The sequence below is a fragment of the Geospiza fortis genome, unplaced genomic scaffold (assembly GCF_000277835.1).
Source record: "Geospiza fortis unplaced genomic scaffold, GeoFor_1.0 scaffold41, whole genome shotgun sequence".
NCBI classification, from domain to species: domain Eukaryota; kingdom Metazoa; phylum Chordata; class Aves; order Passeriformes; family Thraupidae; genus Geospiza; species Geospiza fortis.
In genome coordinates, this window is record NW_005054299.1 from 8,537,496 (window position 1) to 8,557,846 (window position 20,351).

At 37.1% G+C, this 20,351-nt stretch overlaps 1 protein-coding gene across 2 annotated transcripts in view; it reads right to left on the reverse strand.

Moving 5' to 3' along the window:
• SRBD1 (S1 RNA binding domain 1) overlaps positions 1-20,351 on the reverse strand; it is a 126,651-nt gene that overhangs the window by 59,371 nt on the left and 46,929 nt on the right. For both annotated transcript variants that reach the window (XM_005416194.2, XM_031060726.1), the window contains exon 17: positions 5,180-5,271. In XM_005416194.2, the coding sequence (XP_005416251.1) occupies positions 5,180-5,271 (92 nt within the window). The remainder of the gene's footprint in view (positions 1-5,179; positions 5,272-20,351) is intronic.

Consider the following 20,351-nt stretch of genomic DNA (forward strand, 5'->3'; position numbering starts at 1 on the left):
GGCAAGCTGTGCTGTGTGACCTTTGGCTCTCTCAGATTCTTCCTTATCCTCAGAAAACATCCCTTAGAAACAACACAGTTTCCATACTGGATTGTACCTGTGCATGCACCATGACACATGCTTGCCCTGTTAGCTTTCCAAATCTTCAAAAAGAGTAGTTGTAGGGAATATTTTATCTACATTTGTTGCTTTCCTAACTGGGTGACACAACTATGTGGCCTTGACAAAGCCCTAGTCCTTCATGTCCAAGAGGAAAACACGCATTTCTTAGAGCCGTTACATTAGACAAGCCCAGGGGTGCTGCTCTTCTTTTAGCATTTGAACACTGAATTACATATTAAATATCGAGTGTGTATGATTGCATAAGGTATATATGAAAATAAAATAGAGAGGCTTCGCATGAGATCTCTTCTAACAAGTGGTTACACAAACATTGTGTCTGAAAAAACAGCCCCTTTCTCCCCCTTTTATTTTACTTTTTAAGTAGTGAAATAAAGAAAAAAACTGCTTATTTGTTAGAGCAGTCGTCTCAAAAGGAAAGGTAATTCATCAATTTAATGAAATTAAGACATTTCTCATTTATATAACTGAGTGTGCATTGAAACCAGAATAAAATCCCAGCATGACTCCTGCTTCATAGCAATTCTCCACCATCAGGCCTCTGTTTCATCAGAATACATCAGTTTCCTCTGATCCTTAGTTATTAAGCAACATTCATTTCATTACAGTATCCAAGAGGTGGAGAGGCAGCAGAAAAAAAAAATCTTTGTGAGTACAAGTAAAACAACTGGTACACCCTTTATCTTCCTTATACTATGGACAACAAAACCTCCACTAGCTGGCCATACCTTAAAAAGCTCCCAGGCATCCAGAAAATACACAAATTTCACATTTCTGTGTGACAATCCTTCAACACAAGTTATATGTGCTTACACTTCCTATATACTTGATCTGTTCCTCCACAGTCTTCCCCTTTTGTCTGGCCAAACTTGCTCAAGGCAACAAGCATTTGCAAGAAGGGGGTAGAAGTGGAGAAGCAGTGAGAGAAGAAAAAAGAAAGCCTGGAAGAGTGTACATGTTAACATCTGTACTGACATCCTTCATTTCTTATCCCATAAAACTTATTTTTATTAGGAATACAGGCTCTGCACAACAAAATCAAACCTTAGGCAAAACTGTATGGAACAGGATGGAAGTAAAGCAATGACATCAACCTTTGGAAAATCACTGAATTCCAGGATTCCCAGGCCCAGTGACAGCAACCAAACCCAGGCTGGCACAGACTGTCACAGAGCTCGTCTGTCTGAGGGAGGAATGCCTGTCACACTGAGTTTAACTTTTTTCTTCTACAAAGAATAACACACCAAAACAGTCATCTCATGTGCTCTGGCAATGAAAGGTAACCCACGGCAAGTGAATTACTGCTAAAGTTGCAAGAAAAGTACCTCCATGCCCAGTAAACTGCTTCTAAGGGAAACTTGCATCCAGGCTTTGCATTGAAAAAAGGCACAAATAAATCTCAATCACAGAGACCCAAAACAATTCAGGAGATTTTACACACAAGTTCAAGTGCATAACTCCTACTTGAAGCTGTCATTAATAAAAACTAACCAAAGGCTAAACGTGAAGTCAGGAAATAAATAATTTTTTTTAAAAAGAAGCAAAAATCCCAACAAATGAATGGAACAACCAAAACAATGAATTTGACATCTTTATGAAAACTCCACCAAATGAAATATTTTAACTGCTGCTTCAAGAGGGTGGCCAGAGGACACATGCCAGGGCAGAAATAGAACTGCAGTCATCCACGCAGCCTCACAGCTCCCTCATTACCAATACCTCATTGCAGCCTCAGAGCTGGCAGTCACAGAACCTTGCTAGAGCACATACTAATAAACTTCACAAAGGTGATCAATATTTCCAGCTTGTAAAGTACTCTTTCAATTGTCTTCATTCTTCTCTACAAAACTTCCCACCCCAAATCTCAAGTGTGTTCTTGGGCACAGCTTTTGTGACGAAGAATTCAAGGAAGCCTTGCACTCCCTTGTCTGTCAGACTGCAATCCTACTGCAGGTTCATCCAAAACCCCCATTACTGAACTCCAGTGGCTTCTCTCTAGGCAGAACCCTCCTAATCTGCTGCATCTGAACTTCCTCAGCCTATCAAGTAGGAAATCCTTTTATTGCTCTGGTCTATAAGCCTCTTATCTCCTAATTCTGTGAGGCTGAGAAATAGCTGTTCTGCTCATTAATCCTACAATGACTGTCAGAAGGGGATATATACCTTCTCACTCTACTCAAACACAAGTAACTAGGTTTCATCAAGCTCTTTACTATCTACTTAGCTGAGTCCCACTCCACAAGATTTTATAGGAATTGCAGTAGCAGTACAGAAGCTTCTGCACTTTCATGAAATATTCAGAACACTTCTAAAGCTGGAAAGACCCTATTTAATTCCCTATACTGTAGGTAACAGAAAATTGTTTTAAGAAAACCTTTTTTTCTTTTTTAAGCAAGTGCAATTTTGGCTAAAAGTGCTGTATAAAGACTTTCCTCTACAGTCTGGATATACAGCATTGGTTTAAAAGAGATCTTTCTCAATGATTCATTACAAACTCGTGTCATCCATGACCTTCAAAGACAGCTCAAAGGGGAAAAAAAAGCCGGTTGAGACCTTGGATTAACTAATACCTTTAATTAGCACCCCCAAGAAATTATGAAGGTTGCTGGTTTCCCCCTATATAGGGCACTCAGCCAAGGAGAAGCTATTAAATTAATTTTTCCATCAGGACTGATAACTTCTATTTCTTTGTATAAAGCAAAACCTGACTACAAAAAGTTGCTAAACACCACTGCAAATATTCCAGATACGAGAAAGTCCTCATATAACATGTATTATTTAATATATTACTTTTATGTACCCAATGGACAAACATAGGCCTATCTGTGTCATTCAAAAAACCTTCTATAAAGATTTGTTGAGAAAAATGTTAAAGTGGCAAATAGCATTAAGATCACAGATATCTCACGTCAGCTGTACCTTTTATTTTAACTATAAATGTCACACTTCATCATGCAGCTGTCAGCTTCCTTTAATGTACTAAATGCTATCATGTAAGCAAAGAATCTGACATGATGTAAGACAACAATTAAAATAAAAAGCAAGTCAGCTTTGACACAATGTCACTTTTCTGTATGCTGCAAATTAAAGGAAAATTGAAACTATACAAGTAAGCTAGTCAAGAAAAAAGTCTGAAAAAGCCTCAATCAGTTAATGTTTCCCTCTAATGTTATGTACCATTTTTACACTCAACTTCAAGAAAACATCCATAGCTTTACCACAGCTAATTACAAATTGACACCAAAAGATGTCAGGAAGAGAGCCTGAAAATTTTAGAATACCTTGATAGTTCTAGGTGTCAGTTTCATAACGGCCAACATCCATAGAACTAAGCAATTATTTTTCAATTTCTATCCTACCCTTTTCAATTTCTATCCACTCTGTGGGACTGCTGCAGCATGGTAAAATTGCTGATGCTTTTAAAACCAGATGCAAGAGCACTTAAATTAAGGCTGAAGAAAATCCTAGTAATAAGGGAGCAATTATGAACTCGAGGTAAGTAATATTTGAATTGATCATATATTAAAAAATTTATTTCACTTCACTGTATTTGATGCACAACACTAAATAAAAGTGTCTGGAATATTGAAAAATTAATTTTGGAGAAAATGAGAAACATGTACACTTGGAAAGGCATAATGTTAATAATTAGATTTCCTCCTTTTTAGTGTTTTTTGTTCATTTACATACTTTAAACCTACATTTAATACATCAGCACCATAAAAAACTGTGACCCAAGGGAAAGCTAGTGCTATCTGTCACAAACACAGAAATGTCACACACCTAATATTTGCTCTGGCCATACCATGACACATTTAAAACCTCTGTAGCCCAGGGAAGAAATAGTCACAACGGAGTCTGTTCACAAGCAGAGAAAAGGGAGTCAAGCAAAAAGAAGCTAGAGACCTCTCCTGCAAATGGAAGGGCTGATACAGACATTCCAAGAACCTTCCTGTAAAAACATTCACTTCAAACATCAAGTTAACACTTTCCCCTTTGTGGAAATAAGAGGAAAGGGAAACATGGGGAATTCTATAAAGTTTTACCCCTGAATATACCATGTCAGAATTCTTTTCTGCTGATCTATACCCTCCAAAGGATTTCCAGGCCAGTAACCTGCTAGAAAAACATTAAATCTAAGAACATTATAATTTTGACTGGAAAAGTTCTATACACAAGTGCTGCTGCATTTTCCAGTATGCTATATTTGATTGAGTATGACAGCAAACTGCAGAAAAATTAAGAACAAAAAAACCCATAAGGTAGATTAAACAAAATACAAAAAGACACACAATTAAAAATACATAAGTGAAGTAATACAAAAATAACTTCAAACCTGTCTCTGAATAAAAAAAATTCAGAGACAGCTGTCTCTGAATAAAACAATTCCATGAGCAGAATCTGGTCACGGACGGAGCTGCCAGGAATTTGATCTCTAAAGACTACTCTTTAACCAAAAACTTAAAATTATAAAGTGGCAATACCTGCACATTTCCAGTTGCTGTGTTACACCTCAATGACATTTATGCTGAAGTAGATAACTTTTTAAACACAAAACCTAAACAATATTTCCTGAAAACTGTATTCAGCTACATGAAGACTCCAGTGATCACCAACAAATGCACAACTTTAAATTATCTGCTCTAGTTTTATATTGTTTTTCCAGCCCTTGAATGGTTTAATTATTGCTAGAGATATTTATGAACACACAGAGAAGAGGGAAGGTCAAGCCCCAGTGAGCATGGACATGTGCAACTGTGAAAGTTCCTGCAATTCACTGGTTCTATTCATCGCTATAAATTCTCCTGTACCAGCCTGTTGAAGGAATACATCCACAAGGATCTTTACATTACAGGCATTAGTAGAAGGTGATATCATTCACTTGCACGCCTAGGACTTCAAATGTGAAATGACAGAATAACTAAAATTTAAAAACGAAATAGCCAAAACTTTTTTCTACTTTTGGCTATTATTTTCTTTAAGAACATAAACAAAGCAGGCTGAGAATTGAGACTTGAGCTCCATGTTGAAATATGATAAAATGAAATACTCTTCATACCTGCACTTCTTAGGTTAGGGTCTAGGTCTGGCATTTCCTTGGACGCCTCTGGACTGACACTGTAGATGGACGCTCCCGCTTCACTGACAATGCTGAAAAATAAAACAGCAAATAAGTAAAACAGCACACAGCTGAAAAACACACATGAAAGACTCTGCAAGTCACTTAACTGAATATTTAGATTTTTTTTAAAGCCTCAGGTTTTGAATAAACCAAATGCTTACAAAAGTCAGTACAAAGGAAAATATCCCCATTTAAGCAAAATCACCCCTCCCTAACCTGCAACATTAATTCTTTATCAATTCTAGCCTTACTATAAACACACAGTGTACACGATCTCAGTCCCTGTCTTAATCTTTACAATAGGAAAGAAAATGAATACAAGAAACAAGTGTTACCAGAAGTAAATAGGTAAACCAGCTTCCATAAACACAATTAAACCTACCTGACAATTTCATTAAAAACACCTACATTCTAAAGTCCAACGTATCAGTTGAATCCAAGCCATGAGCATGCACACACATTGCCTCAAGCCAGCTGCCCTAAAATACTCAAAAAGCCCCAACTTGATACAGATTGAGCCACAGTGCTGCAGCTTCCTTCTCAGCAGCGCTCAGTATCGTCTTCTTCTCACTGCCATCCCCAAAGAAAAACAGATTGCTTATCTTCAGGAACTTAAATTTCAGTTCATTTTTATACCATACACTTCAAACTCATTCAGTAATGATGATAAACTCAGCAATTCAAATCAAACACATAATTAAAAACCCTTCAAGTGCTCTAGTTCCACTCAAGAGAAAACTGCAATCAAGTATTCACAGTCTAAGTTTATTTTCAGCTGTGAAATTCTGACACCACTGAATCAACAGTATATTTATTCAAATAACTTCAACAGAACTGGAATTTCAGGTTGATAATTATGGCATCATACAGCTACTGCTCTGGAGATTAATACTATCAGTTTCAGGACTATTTTTACTTTTACTATTCCACTTTTAAAATAACCTAATCTTTGCCATAAGGAGAGAAACCACAGACCTTAAGAAACAGACCTTTCAGCAAAAATCCATAACTTTGCTTTATATTGTTTTAAAATTGGACTATAAATTTTCCTTTTAGGAACATTTATTAGGTCAAATTTTTACATAAAGAAACTGATACCTAGAAACCACTCCCTTTAGAAAAAGCTGGAGAACAGCTCAGAGGTTAAATATATTCCCATTCAATGTTCCAAGCACAGTAACAGTAAATAGTATAAAATGCAAATAAAAAAGGTACGACTTTCTTACTGGTTTTTTTACAGATTCCCCTCTTCCCCAGTCAAAACTGGAATTTGGTGGAGTGCTGTACACACACGACAGATTTTAAAGTTACCCAAAACTCTAAAGAACAGTAGTACAAACAGACTGGATCTTTCAATAAATACGGAGAATAAAATACTGCTATCTTTAAGATTAATGTAACTCCAGACCTACTCAAACAGAGAAAAAAAAAAAGTCCTCAGACCAGGTGAATAGGGCAAGTGAAAATGAAACTATTTCAGGATCTTTCAAAAAGATTCAGTATTATGAGCACTCCTTCACTATAAATGACATTCATAAAACATTCCCATCACAGGGCTCAGAAGTAAGATCGTATCACAAAAACCTAACTGCTGAACATAAAGATGTTGACAGAAGACTCATAAAACTGATTTCTCTGATGAACAAGTAATTTAAAGAACAATGCAGCAGAACGTATTTCTTAACCTGTTCACACCTTATAAAGGCAGCATCTGGCAAGCGTTCCCTTTCTGGATATTGCTTCCAAAAAACAACACATAAGCACACACTTCTAACAGCTTTTCACTAATCTCTCTTCAATCTTCATATTCCAACAGATTCCAAATGTCAGCCCACATGCAATTTTTAAATTTAATACACTGATAATATAATTAATAGAATTAATTATATATATTATATGTTAATATATAAGTAATAGAATTTTAGATTTTTTAAAAAATCTGTGTTTTGCAGCTATTTTTACAATGTTGTGTTATAAACTGTACTACTGAACACAGTCTATTGCTTGATCCTCTCCTGGTATTTTCTACAGTGAACAAACTGATGTGAACTCGATGGGAATTTTAATACACTCAATATTTTACTGTTTCTCATTAATACTACATTGCAGATCTGCAGAAGCAGAAGGATTGCACCAACACTGCCATTCTACGGTAATATGTGACTTGTGCCAAATTTTAAGGTAGGCAGTACAAAAATTCCTTGCTAAAATGAGTAGATAAAATTAACACTCGGGATAGGAGACAGAACCATTTGAAAAAAGAGTATTTCCTTTCCTCAAGAGCAAAAGCATTTATACACTCGGTGAGGAGAAAGAGGGAAGCCAAGTAAAAAATTATCTCAAGAAAGAGAGCAAGGTATAAAAAGCAGTTTCAGAAGCAGCATACACTGGATACTAGAGATCCACTCTGAGATGGTTTAGTATACACATGCAGCTATTCTACGAAGTATTTGTTGTAGCAGACGCGGAAAAGGGGAGCAAGAATTTCCACTCACGTAGAACCTCACACTGCTCTGCCCAAGACAGCAAAACCCAGACGTTAAATAAATCTTTTACCCAGATTAAACACATACGACCACACACTCCCAAGAAACCATCCTCTGGTTCATTCAACAACAGCCAACCAAACTTTCACAGAACTCTTAGTGGCTATCACATGGTTTGATATGGCTACAGGGAGGTGGCTACTAATGTGACAATGGCACACAGAATGCTAAAATTTAGCTTGGTCAAAATACTAAGATTACAAGCTTTAGGGATTGTCAGATGTTCTGGCTTTTACTTTTTGACTAGACAGGAGACAGTCACTTTGGTTCACTGACATTTTGTATGTTTTCCACATTCTCATCATTCTCTTAAAAAGGGGGATGGCTTTATAGACAATTTAAGCGAATTTAACTTAATTTTTTTTTTAACTTTAACTTTGCTAAATGCTCTACATCATGTCTTTTAAATAATATATATATATTTTATATCAGGGCATATTAAGAGAAAACCAAACATGCTCAAATGAGTATGAAACAGAAATTTACTCCAAACTACAGTCGTCCACACTGTTCTTCAATCTCCTCTTCCCATTTCTATAATGGATACAATTCTCAAAAGAGTCAAAAAAACCCCAACTTTATAAGAGCTGGAGAAATTGTATTAAGATCTTGTGCATTTTCAGAATTTGTTTCTATTTTGACTTTTTAAGTCACTTAGCAGACAAAACCAAAAGAATTGGCCCCATAATGAGACCTCATTACTTAGAAGGAAAGATTCTGATCAAATCGAAACATTTGAAACAGCGTTAGTGAAAAATTATTTTGCTTTTTAAAGTCAATATGTAGTAGGTAAATAAGCACGTGGTTATGATATGATACAATAAGCTTCTAGGACATGAATGAACAAGTTTCATAAACTTCTCTTTGAATTAACAAAAAAGCAGGTAAAGGATCTGGAACTACGCCTCCATATCATGCTTCCCACATCCAACATCCCATGGGTAAGGGTTTTTCTTCAGCATCTATATTCAATTTTTAAAAATTAAAAGTGCCCAAATCACAAAGCCACTACACAATATCAGTGTACAAACTGGTTTGTTGCATATGAAGAAAGTTTTCCTGTACTGCACCCATCTCAGTCACAGTTAAGACACATTTTAAGTAGCTAGGGCAACATTAAATGTATTCCACCAGCGCCACCTGGTGGGCTCTCAGCTTTATGCTGGAGACCTTGGCACCTACACTCTAAATACTCTATGGAGCCTTTTAACACTTACTAAAGCAAGTTGTTTTCTTACTCAGCTTAAATAAGCATTGCCAATTTGATCTGAACAGATTATTCAGATTTTTCATCTTCTCATTTTTACAGGAAAAAAGCCTTTCTTGTAAATTGTAAAAAAAATAAAATAAGAATACTTACAATTAACTTTTTTAAATTCAAAGCTATTACACCCCTACTAAACGCATAAAGATTACAAGTAACCAGCTAGTTAACAACAGTGGTTTAACTAAACTACAATTTTTAAAACTCATAGGTCTCTTAGGTAGTAAGTTTTCACTGTAAACATTTCCAAAGCTATGTAAAATATCAAGTATATGTATAATACAGAAAAGATGTATCAGGCTACACATTTGTGGGTTTAAAAATGAATGCGTCTTCCTGACATTTTCAAGAACCTTACCAACATTTCAGACTTCTACATTCCACATTGAGATCATTCCCCCACAATCAAATGTAACACTGGATTAATAACCTACAGAGAAGCAAAAGGCAACTTTATCCAACTTCATGTAACTTGCTGTTCCTACAACTTCCAACTCCTGACCTACAACTACAATCCTTTAAAATACCAGTATAAAGAAGAGTCTGGTGTTTATTACTTTGAAGAACATCCCGGTCACTCTAAAATCAAAGGGTATGCCAACCTCAGAACAGGTCAAGATTTTCATATTTGGCTATAAATGATGATCTGCCATGAAAACTCCCTTCACAATCATGATTTAGTAATTGTGGCTAATTCCTCTAACCCAACTTTTTACATATTTATTGATAAATATATTGTTCATAAACTTGTGGCTACAAAAGCCAGAAGTTCCTATGAAGTACAGCAGTAAAAAAAGAGTCAAAGGTTTAATCAGTGTTATTTACTAAAATAATTGGGGTTTGAATCACCTGGGACAGAAAATTAGAATTAAATAATACAATGACAAATAAAATGACAAGATATTCTCTAGAAAAGAAGGCTGCATTTGGACATTCAGTTGGAATGTATCAAGCATTAATTATGTTGGCAGATGTTATGATTAAAACTAAGAAGAAGGGCCAAGAAAGACTTAATTAAGCACATACTCAAAAGAAGATCGGGCTGATTCATGAATGAGAAATCCATTGCGCCTTACTGGAAACACAGATGTCACAAATAGTTCCTGAACAGCCTAACACCCAAAAGGGTTGAGAGTTACACTATAGAAATAGGATGCCTGCATCTGTTGTTACATGTCTCCCTATACACCCATTTTTGCTGACTAATGAGAACCAGCTAGGGCAGGTTGAAAAAGCTCTTCACAGGAAAAAGCAATAACCCCTCATTTGCATTTTGACTTGTCTTCTCTTCCTGCTGCTGTCAAGCAGGACATTGCACATGGCAGAAGCACCTTGAGCAGCCCCTTCAGCTCCTCACCATGACCACAGGCAGAACTACCCGCCCTTCCTAGCAACTCATGTTGGCGCACACGAGTGCTCCAGCACCTCTGTGCTGTGCACAGCACAATTCCTTCTGCTTTGGGGGTCACTGTGGCCAGCTGGAGCCTACAGCACAGCACAGGCTGGGCTGGGATTTGTGCAGCCACACATGCTTTGCCACAGGAACAACAGGACATCAGGATTGACAGACCCTGGTTCTGACACAGCTATGCCATTGCTTTTTTCATATGAGAAACATAAATCATGGAAGTTCAAGATTATTCAGTATATACCAAAACCTTTTAATGTACTCAAAGAATAAAGGCCAAAGAGATTTTCAAAAGCCTGTTCATTCTGATAGATAAGATGTAGAATATGGTGTTTCTCCATCGCCAATAAAGTAGTGGTACAGCAAAGGAAGATGTTAGGATCATGAAAAAGGATTATTCTAGGAAGCCATCATTATTCAATAGAATCAAGGCAAAAAGCATCCAATTAATCTGTGTTTTTAAAATAATATAAATAATTAGTTTTAAATGTGAACAATATATAGAACCTGGGAGATATTTTCACTGCAAAATATATTTAATACTAAAAACACTGTTAGATGAGAAAGGAATGTTTCTTAAATTTCCATTGCTTCATTCAAAACCTTTAGTTACTACAAGCCATAAAAGTGTTGCTTATATGACAGTCCATCTTTCAAAATCAGTTAAATCAGACAAAAGCTTTTAAAGCCATCTTTAACAAAAGTATTACAAAAAGCTCATAGTGACTCACAGTTGCAGCTATTCAATTAGATGCAGGAGGGACACCATAAGCCTTAAAGTACAGCTCCTGCTTCAGAGCTCACATGCACCCAAAAATTTAACCCCACAAAGAGTCTTCAGTGAGCACACCAAATGATGAGCTGTGAAACAGACCCCACATAGTTGCTTAGCTGCATCCTGCAAGTTTCCATAGAAAATATTAGGTGAAATTCTGCTTACAACTAGCATTTTGAAGTCAGAACAAAAAAAAAGTCAGTGTTTCTAGCCACGTATGAATTTGTTATGTATTTTATGAAGTTTACTAGAAACTATGCCATGCAAAGAAAGGAATTTGGTCTTGACCAACTCAATGCACTTTGTAAAGTCAAAACTATTACATCATTTCATACCAGATACACTGTTTTACAGCAGATTACAATACAGAACAGCATCACCTCTTTCTGTTACAAGCCCTACATTTGAAACAGCTTGCTGACCCCACAGCAGGGACAATAAAAAAGCACCTTATCAAGCAGCTGCTGAAGTGACAGAAGTTCAAGATAATCATCCTTTCATTAGGAATTATTTCTCTCCTGTTCAGCCACAAATGATATTTAGCATCACTTAAGCTGATGGTTTTCCTGGTAGACAATATAGAGCTTTAGAACCTACTCAAGAGGAAAGAATTAGGCCTGTTTCAACCCATTTTTAGCAAGATACTCTAATACCAGTTTCGGTATCTTTGCTTCGGACCATTAAAAATTAGTTATCTTAAGGTAACACAATCTTACAATTATACTGTGTTTCCCAATTTTTCTAGTAAGCTTATGCAAAACTAAACTTCCCTACAGAATCCAAGTACAGTCTTTCGGGTGAAGAACAACATGCAAAATTTAATGGTTTGAAATACCAAATTATAGTCTTTCAAGAACAGATAAAATGCAAGACTTCCTCAATGTCTGTTCACAAGAAAACTCTATGAACTCCCAAATCAAGAACTAGTTACCATACTAAACTAATAAATCCAACTGTATAGCTCCAGTCTGGAATCCTTTATTCAGCTGTGTATGAACCATGCCCTCAGCACATCCCTGCAAAGGGAAGAATGATCAGATATCTGTCTTCATCCTGTCTGAAAACGATGACATTTTTCAGTAAGAAAAGGGTCCAAATGGCAGGTGTCAAAGAGCTTTAGCTTCACACGTGGTGCTAGGAGGCAGAAAAAACAACAGCAGCGTGTGGCCATGTCAGAGCTGCACAGAAGCTGCTGTACAAGCGCATATCTGAAAAGAGCAAACCTCAGAGCCTGTTAAATCAATCTAGTGCCAGATGCTGTTATCAGAACAAAACTGGTGCTGTGGATTCATCCCCAGAAGAAATACACATCCCACGTCTGCAGTGAAAAGTGAAAGACCTAGGGTGGCATGTCTCAAGACTGAAGGTGACAGTCACCTGTGACTGCCCCCACCACTTTCATTGACAGATTCAGAAAACAAGTGCTGTCATTGCTCATAAAGCAGCTGGAGCTGAAGCTCCTTTCTGCCCTTGCACAGAGCTTTAAATCTGAGCTTCAGGTCCAAAATCTACTTCCAAGTTAACTATCCAACTAAAAAGCAGTCAAGTAATTTTTTTTACTTAAAACAGTGCAGTACACCAGGAACTTCAGAGAAAATTCAGCTACAGCTCATCTCCTTGCTGCAGCAATGCCAAGGAAAAGAAATTGTGACAATATGGATGATGTAGAATCAACATTGCCTTAATGCAAGAGGACAAGTTTAACTTTAAAAAAAGCACATTTTATGTGATTACCATGCAACAGCAGCAATTCTGAGCAGTATAAATGAAAAATGGTTGTATTCAAATATGTTCAGAAGTTACCTATCAATCATCAATTACTGTTGAAGAAAGGAAAGTAAAAAAGGCTTTAGTACAGACATAGGAAATTAAAACCCTAGAAACCACTTCTAAAATTATAATAGTCATGGAAATGGGTATGGTCTTTACAAATATACTTCATAATTTCAAGACAAACTGTGACAGTGCTCAGCAGTTTTGCATAACTAAATTATCCCAGTGAATTCAGGGGAACAAACTGTACGTACAGCATTGAAAAAATGTAGCCCGACACTGACAGGATTTCACCCAACCTGTTTTTACCCAGGAGGGAAGCACAGGGAGACAAGGAAACAACGATTTTGGCAGTCAGGCTTCAAAAAGAAGAGAAACACTAGGTGATGTTAAACATTTCATACCTTTATAGGCAATCTTGAAATGAAATCATCTAGAAGCACATTAAAAACATGGCGCAGTCCAAAAAGATGATGATGCTCCCCAAAAAGCCTATGAAAACTGTTCCCTACTGAAGGGCTCAATAAGCAGCAGCCTTTTTTAGCAACCCTGTTCCTCACAGTTCTCAAGCACTTGGTGAAGATGACAAGCTTGACTCAACACCATGAAACAGATCAAAGGAATCTGCAAGTTCCAGAGCAGAAGGCTGTCACCAACACTGTCCTGCCAGCAGCTTCTCAGCTCAGCCAAGCAGAAACCCCTGCAGTGATAGCACATGGCAAAAAAGCTGGTGTTTAACCCAGTCCATTTCCAGCCATGCAAGATCTTACAAGAGGTAAGATCTATCCTGGCTGTTCTTAGAAACAGCAGAGGCAAAGGGTAAAACCCTGAAACCAGGTAGTTTATGTTCATGTATAGTAACTCAAGTTGAAGCATTACCAAATATGAAGGTTGTGGAAACAAGCAAGACTTTTTTTAAAAAACAAGATTCCTGCCTATAAACAAATACCTAGACCTTACTAGTGCCACCTGTATTTGGCACTGTCACTGACAATTTATAAAATAGAGGGAAAATGTCTGACTAAAGCCTATATAGTTTTAAAGCCAAAACACTTTCCTATTGCATACTCTGCCTACATCACCCTCCTGTGGGACACAGGACATTCAAGAAAATAAATGCCTCCCTGAGGAGAGTCCATCAGGTTCTTGAGAGAATAAAGACCTCTCAACCAATTTATTTGTCAGTGAACTTCATAGAGTATTCAGATTTAATCAATTACATAGCATTAAGAAGCATCACACGTGAATAGTCAGTCTGAAATTACCTAGAAAGGCTATAAGAACAAGACATTCCAGTGCTATAATGGTTCTTGTGACTCATTTTTATCTCTTGGAACGAGCAACACAGATGCAGCAACTGCTGTGCCTAAAATGCAGTTAGTCAATCCAGACCAAAGGCTGGAGCTTGGAGTCACATGAACTCTCAGGGAGACTTTGTCCCCAGAGTGGAGCGTAACTGGACAAGACCACAGCATATGGAGGAAAATGCCTCTTGGAGAACAGCACCTCCAGCAACTGTCATTTTCTTTAATGCTCACTCTGGGCCATTGGGAGGCAGCCTGGCCAGTGCTGCTGTGCTGCCTCCACAGCCCTGATTCATGCAAAATTCTGACCTGTAGCTCTGGCCAGAGACAGGCTTTATTCTGTTTCCCCTCTGTGCTTTCCTACAATACCACTGATCTTAGTACCCAATCTCTCCTTGCTAGCCCAACCCTCTCCTCAGCACAGGTCCAGGAGGGAAAGGTAGAGTCAATTATATCCCTTCTACCGGGGCTGAGCAATGCAATGTAGAAAGACTTTGTGTACAGGGAAGGAACCACAGATCCTCTGCTGCTGCTTCTCTCTGCTCCCTCCCCATCCCTCTTAACAGAGAGGCTGTATCCAAAGACTTCATATTAAATATTTTTAATCTACAGACACAGCTTGGCACAGCTTACTGAACTCTGAAGTACCCAGGTTTTCCACATAGAGAAACTCAAAGTAAATTAAGAGTTCTGGAATCAGAATAAATGCTGGCAGGAAAAATTCTTTGAGGTATTAAATAAGAAAAAGTGTTCTTTCCACATCTTTCTAGGCATGTAGTTTCTCTTTAGTTTACTTTCATTTGTAATTCACCTAAAAAATAAACTGTTTTGGTTTACAGAAGATGCATTCACCCAATGAGTTTATTTTCCAGCTCAACATATTCAAGACAAATGCTACATAAAGTAAAAGTGCTTCATGCAGACCTAATCAAAATTATATGCTTCTACTTTTCAAAAATCACTTCTACAAATTAAATCATGACAGTACACTTACTATTTCTGAAGTACTCATTTGCTGGGGTTTTCCTTTTAATTTTTTTTAAATAGGACAATACAGTTCCTTTGACATTTTTCTGTGATCTAGTTTATAACTATTCAAAACTGTCAATTATCAGGAAGTATTCCATTCTGCCCATCAGGGAAAATATTTTTCTTCATTGGAAAAAAAGGTTGTAAAACTGAGGTACTAGTTTAGTGTTTCCAGCAAAATCTATTAATCCCTATGAAGGAACTGCAGCATTACAGTATAAAAAGGATTATAGCAACAGACGGGAAAAAAAATCTAACAAGAAAGTTAAGAAAAAGAGTAGGCTACTCATTCTTCAGAAAAAGGTAACATTTTTCATGTGAAACTAAAACAACCCGATAAAAAAAATCAATTGAAGCTTACTTTACCTTAACAAGCCGTTTTAATAGTTCAGTTACTTTTCTTACACAGATTTAAAGGCAGAAAGATGTATTCAAATGTCTGTACAGCAACAGAAGCAGATCGATATTAAATTGTTATTTAATATCAATCTGCTTCAGCCTTGTTATTAAATTACCCATTCTTCTCTTTTTAGGCCTCTATGGCTCGTCCATGACTTCTCCTCATTGTCATAGTTTTAAATATTATTATTTTGCTTCTCTCATATGTAACTGCTGGGCATCTACAGTAAGATATCTGAATAAAATATCTCCAAATGAAAGTGAGCTAAACATTAGGTATACTATATTTTATTCTTTAACCATTTACAACAGCGGACACCCTCTCATTCATTTTGTTTTACAAACAAAAGTATGTATCAACGTCTGAAAAAAGCCCACAAATAAAAGTAATGACCAAATCTCCATAAAGTTGAAATACATTAATGAATTGCATGTTTTTACAGACAGCTAACTTCTTTCATAAGATTGAAACCAAAAGGGGGGAAAAAGGGCAAAACTAGGTATCTGGGATTAGTGAAATAAAAGTTCAGTTAGATAGTGCTATATTTGCTTTCCCCTTCTCTTAAAAGGGAATAATTTGTTCCCTTAGGTTGTGACAGATCCACACAAGAGACTTTCCATGAGTAATATCACTAGAACTGGCACAAACATATGCTGAAAGACCACTTCATTTAAGAGACATTATTCATTCACTTACAAACACTTAAAAAAAAATCTGGACAGAAAATTCTCATGCTTCAATTCTAACCAATTACTTATAGATTTGAAAAGAAAATTCCAACTATAGTCTTTTTTATTAGTTAGCCAATATGTAAGCACAGGATAAGATGGCTTTCTAGTTTTTAAGAGACCCTTACACCTACTAAATCACAAAAATGCATCTTATTTTATGTCCTAATTTTACATCACAATTTTCAAAATGATTCTCCAGCCATAGATATGCTATATAGCACTTAAATAATCAACTACAATTCTAGCAATAATTCCTTACAATAGTGTGAAGGTGCATTAACACATCTGTACATCTAATTACTCAGGAGCACAGCAACACGTTTTGCAGAAGAATATCTTGGAACACACTTTTTTTTTTTAACCTTATTACCCCTCTTTTTCATCCCCACCCTACTTTATAATGGGCAAGTCTCTTAGAAACATTTGAGAAGCTATAGGTCAGTTATATGATTTTAAACAAAGGCACTAACAAAACTAAAATGGGCAACTCATCCTTCTCAAATATAACTATGTTGTTTTCTCTCACAGATGCCAAAGTTTTCACCAGGAAATTCATGCTCAGTTCTTCCACCCTGCCATGCGGGCAATGAGCATCTATCCTACATCTACTTCTCTGGATTGCTCATTATTCTTATGCCTTGATCCTGCAAGACAAGCCACCATTGAAGAGTGAGGGTCTTGGAATGATTCTTTCAGCTTTTGGAAACTGCTGAATGCCTCAGAATCACAACGGTTTGTGACGGCAGTCACAAGGGTTTTCAGGCGAGGTGAGAGACGAGAACGCTGACTCCATGTTTAGAAGGCTTGATTTTTTATTTTATGATATATATATATATTACATTATAACTATACTAAAAAGAAAAAGAAGGAAAAGATTTCCAGAAGCTACCTAAGCTAAGAATAGAAAAGAAAGAATGATAACAAAGGTTGCTCTCTCGGACTCTGCCCAAGATAGCATGGTCTTTGATTGGCTATTAACTATAAACATCTAAGATGGGCCAATCCAGACGGACTTGCTGCGTTCTACAGCACCAGATAACCTATTGTTTACCTCTGTTTCTGAGGCCACAGCTTCTCAGAAAGAAAAATCCTAAAGAAAAGATTTTTCACAAAGAGATGTCTGCGACAATGGTTGAATCACAGACACAATCACCTCCAGAGACTGACTGGTCCAACACTCTCACTCAAAGCAGAGAGAATCAAAGCAACTTGCTCAGGGCTGTGTCCTGTCAGGTTTCAAATATTTCCATGAGCACGAACTCTAAAACCTACTACATATTAACAAGAACTTCTGTAGCTAAGGTGTGATGTTTTGATGGTATTAAACTGAGGTTCCAAGGTTTTTTTTAAATGGCAGGTTAAAAATTTAGCACCAAATATACACTTAAGAAAAGCACATATTTGCCCTGGAACAGTGGGGCATAAATAAATGGAGATTTTAATATTCAAAACTCTGTTTCCAAAAACAGTGCTGCACTGAGAACTCACTAAACAATCCCAGCTTCCTCAAATGCTGTAAGCAAAAAGAAAACATGAAATTGTTTGAAAATTAAATTAATGGAAATATGTGCCCTGCTGATTCCAGCAGGAACAGAGCAGGCCCACTTAATTTCCACTGTCTGATGTTAAACTGTAAAGACTATTCTTGCAGCTGATAATTAACGGCTGTTACTTTAAAGAAAATTAACAACAAAACCAACAAAACAACAATTGGGAGATCAGGGCAATGGAAGAGACAGCACAATATTAAAACAATAATTGTCCAGATGAGAACCAGAGGTTATCTGAGAGAGACTCCACGGCAGCACAGCAGTGCAGGGCCTGGAGGGCTCTGCCTGATGCAGACAGCTCCTGTGGGGGGTTATGGAGAACATATGCCAGGGTGGGATACACAGCACCCTTTAATAGGGCAGAGCATCTCCCGCCCCCGGGCGCCTGCTCAGCTCTGCTGGCTACTGCAGGAGGTGGCAGAGCCAAGCCTTGTCCTCAGCCTGCCCCTGGAAGCCAGGCCAGCAGTGCTGGGCTGTCAGCGTGCCCAGAGCCCTGAGCCAGGCTCGTGTCCGCACACCAGCAGCGCCACGTGCAGCACCACAGCCAGCGCTGCACCGGACCAGCCCGGGGCTTGGACTGGGCAGCTGGGATGAGGCTGACAGCATCTCCTGCACCCACTGCACACATGGGGCAACAGACTCCTCCTCCAGCAAAAGAACAAGGTACAAACATGAAATACTCCCCTTTGTTCCCACAAGGAAAGATAGGCTTCCCAGTCTAAGCACAAACAAAACATCAGCTAAATTCAGATCTATATTACATTAAGGAACTGCTGGTGGAGATTTTAATATGAAGGATCAAATTTCCACTATCCTTTTTTTTTTTAATATAAATTTGCATAATGGAGAATTTAATCCTGAAATGCCATGTAATTATTTGTAAACTATATATTCAAAATTTCTTTATAAAATTAGCCAGATGGGTATGTTCAGAATTCTGTCAAGATGTTGAAATACTTAAAAAACATATAAATAACGCTTTAAGAATACTAATACAACAAACTGGCATGTCCTGGATTTGAGTTTAATCTTACCCTGAGAACTAGAACAAACATTTCACAAGCTCCAAGTCTTGACTTCCTCTGAAGTTCATAAAAGATCACAACATCACCATCACCGCATGCAAGATGTGATTCATGCAATCTAATTATATTAAGTGTAACACACTAAAGAACCCCCAAACTTGTATTCTGTCATTAAATCCAATGGAAACTAACCTACAAAAACCTCATAAATAAGGAATAGACATGAACTCAAACCATACATACTCCATTACAATTCTGACAAGACCTGTTGTAATCACTAAGACTTCAACCTGCACTGAATGCTAGAACTGGTATTTCAGATGAGTCAAATACAATTTACATAAAGAAAGCATCTTGCTTAAAGTCCACTGTACTAATTATAAATTTTATTTTATCATGACCTAATATGAACCTACAGACGAGCATTGCTTCATAATGCTAATATTCACAGTTGAGCCAAAAATAATTAATTCTGCATTTTATGCATCACATACTAAATAAAGTATATTGACACAAATCAGCATTTAATCTGTATCTTTACTTTATAAAAACCTGGAAGAAATTTCCTACAGATCATAAAACTGAATAGAATCTGCTTTGAATTAGGTGCCACCACTTTTTTCTTCTCACATAGCACCAGAACAACCCCAGGCTTAAAATCTTGTCTCAATCAGAAAACATTATTCCTGTTAGTGTACGAAGTCCAGTAACCTATAATGTATTGTAACTGCTTCACCAAAGAGAAGCCAATAAGAGGAAAAATAATTTCCTCTAGCTTGATCTGCTAATAATGAGCTCAGACTTTCCAGTGAGTGAGTGGTCTTCTCCAGAAAGGCCATGAGATCATCAACAAGCTCCCCCAAGGAGAAAGCTACAACCAAGGCAGCACCAAGTGCCTGTGGACACTCAGGTACAAGCACCAAGATGATGGCAGAGCCATTTCCCCACAGGAGCAGGGGTTAACAAGAGGAACAGTCAACAGGTGCGCCTTAAGCATTCCTTTAAAAGGAGTTAAACGTTCCTTTAAAAGTCTTTTTACTGTTCTTGTTAGCTGGAAAAACGGGATATATTAAAAAGATACTATATCATGATATCAAAATTATTTCATTTTAAAACATTCAAATTGACAATGTCTCTTTCTATTTACTCTTACAGCAGAAAAGTAGAGTTGACATTTCCTTTTGCAGAGACAATCACTGAGAAGTAACACAAGAATATCCAGTTTGATTTACTTAAAAATGACAAAGTTCTAGAAAATAACTTTAATTAAAAAGAAAAAAAGTAACTTGGAGCTGTAATTTTAT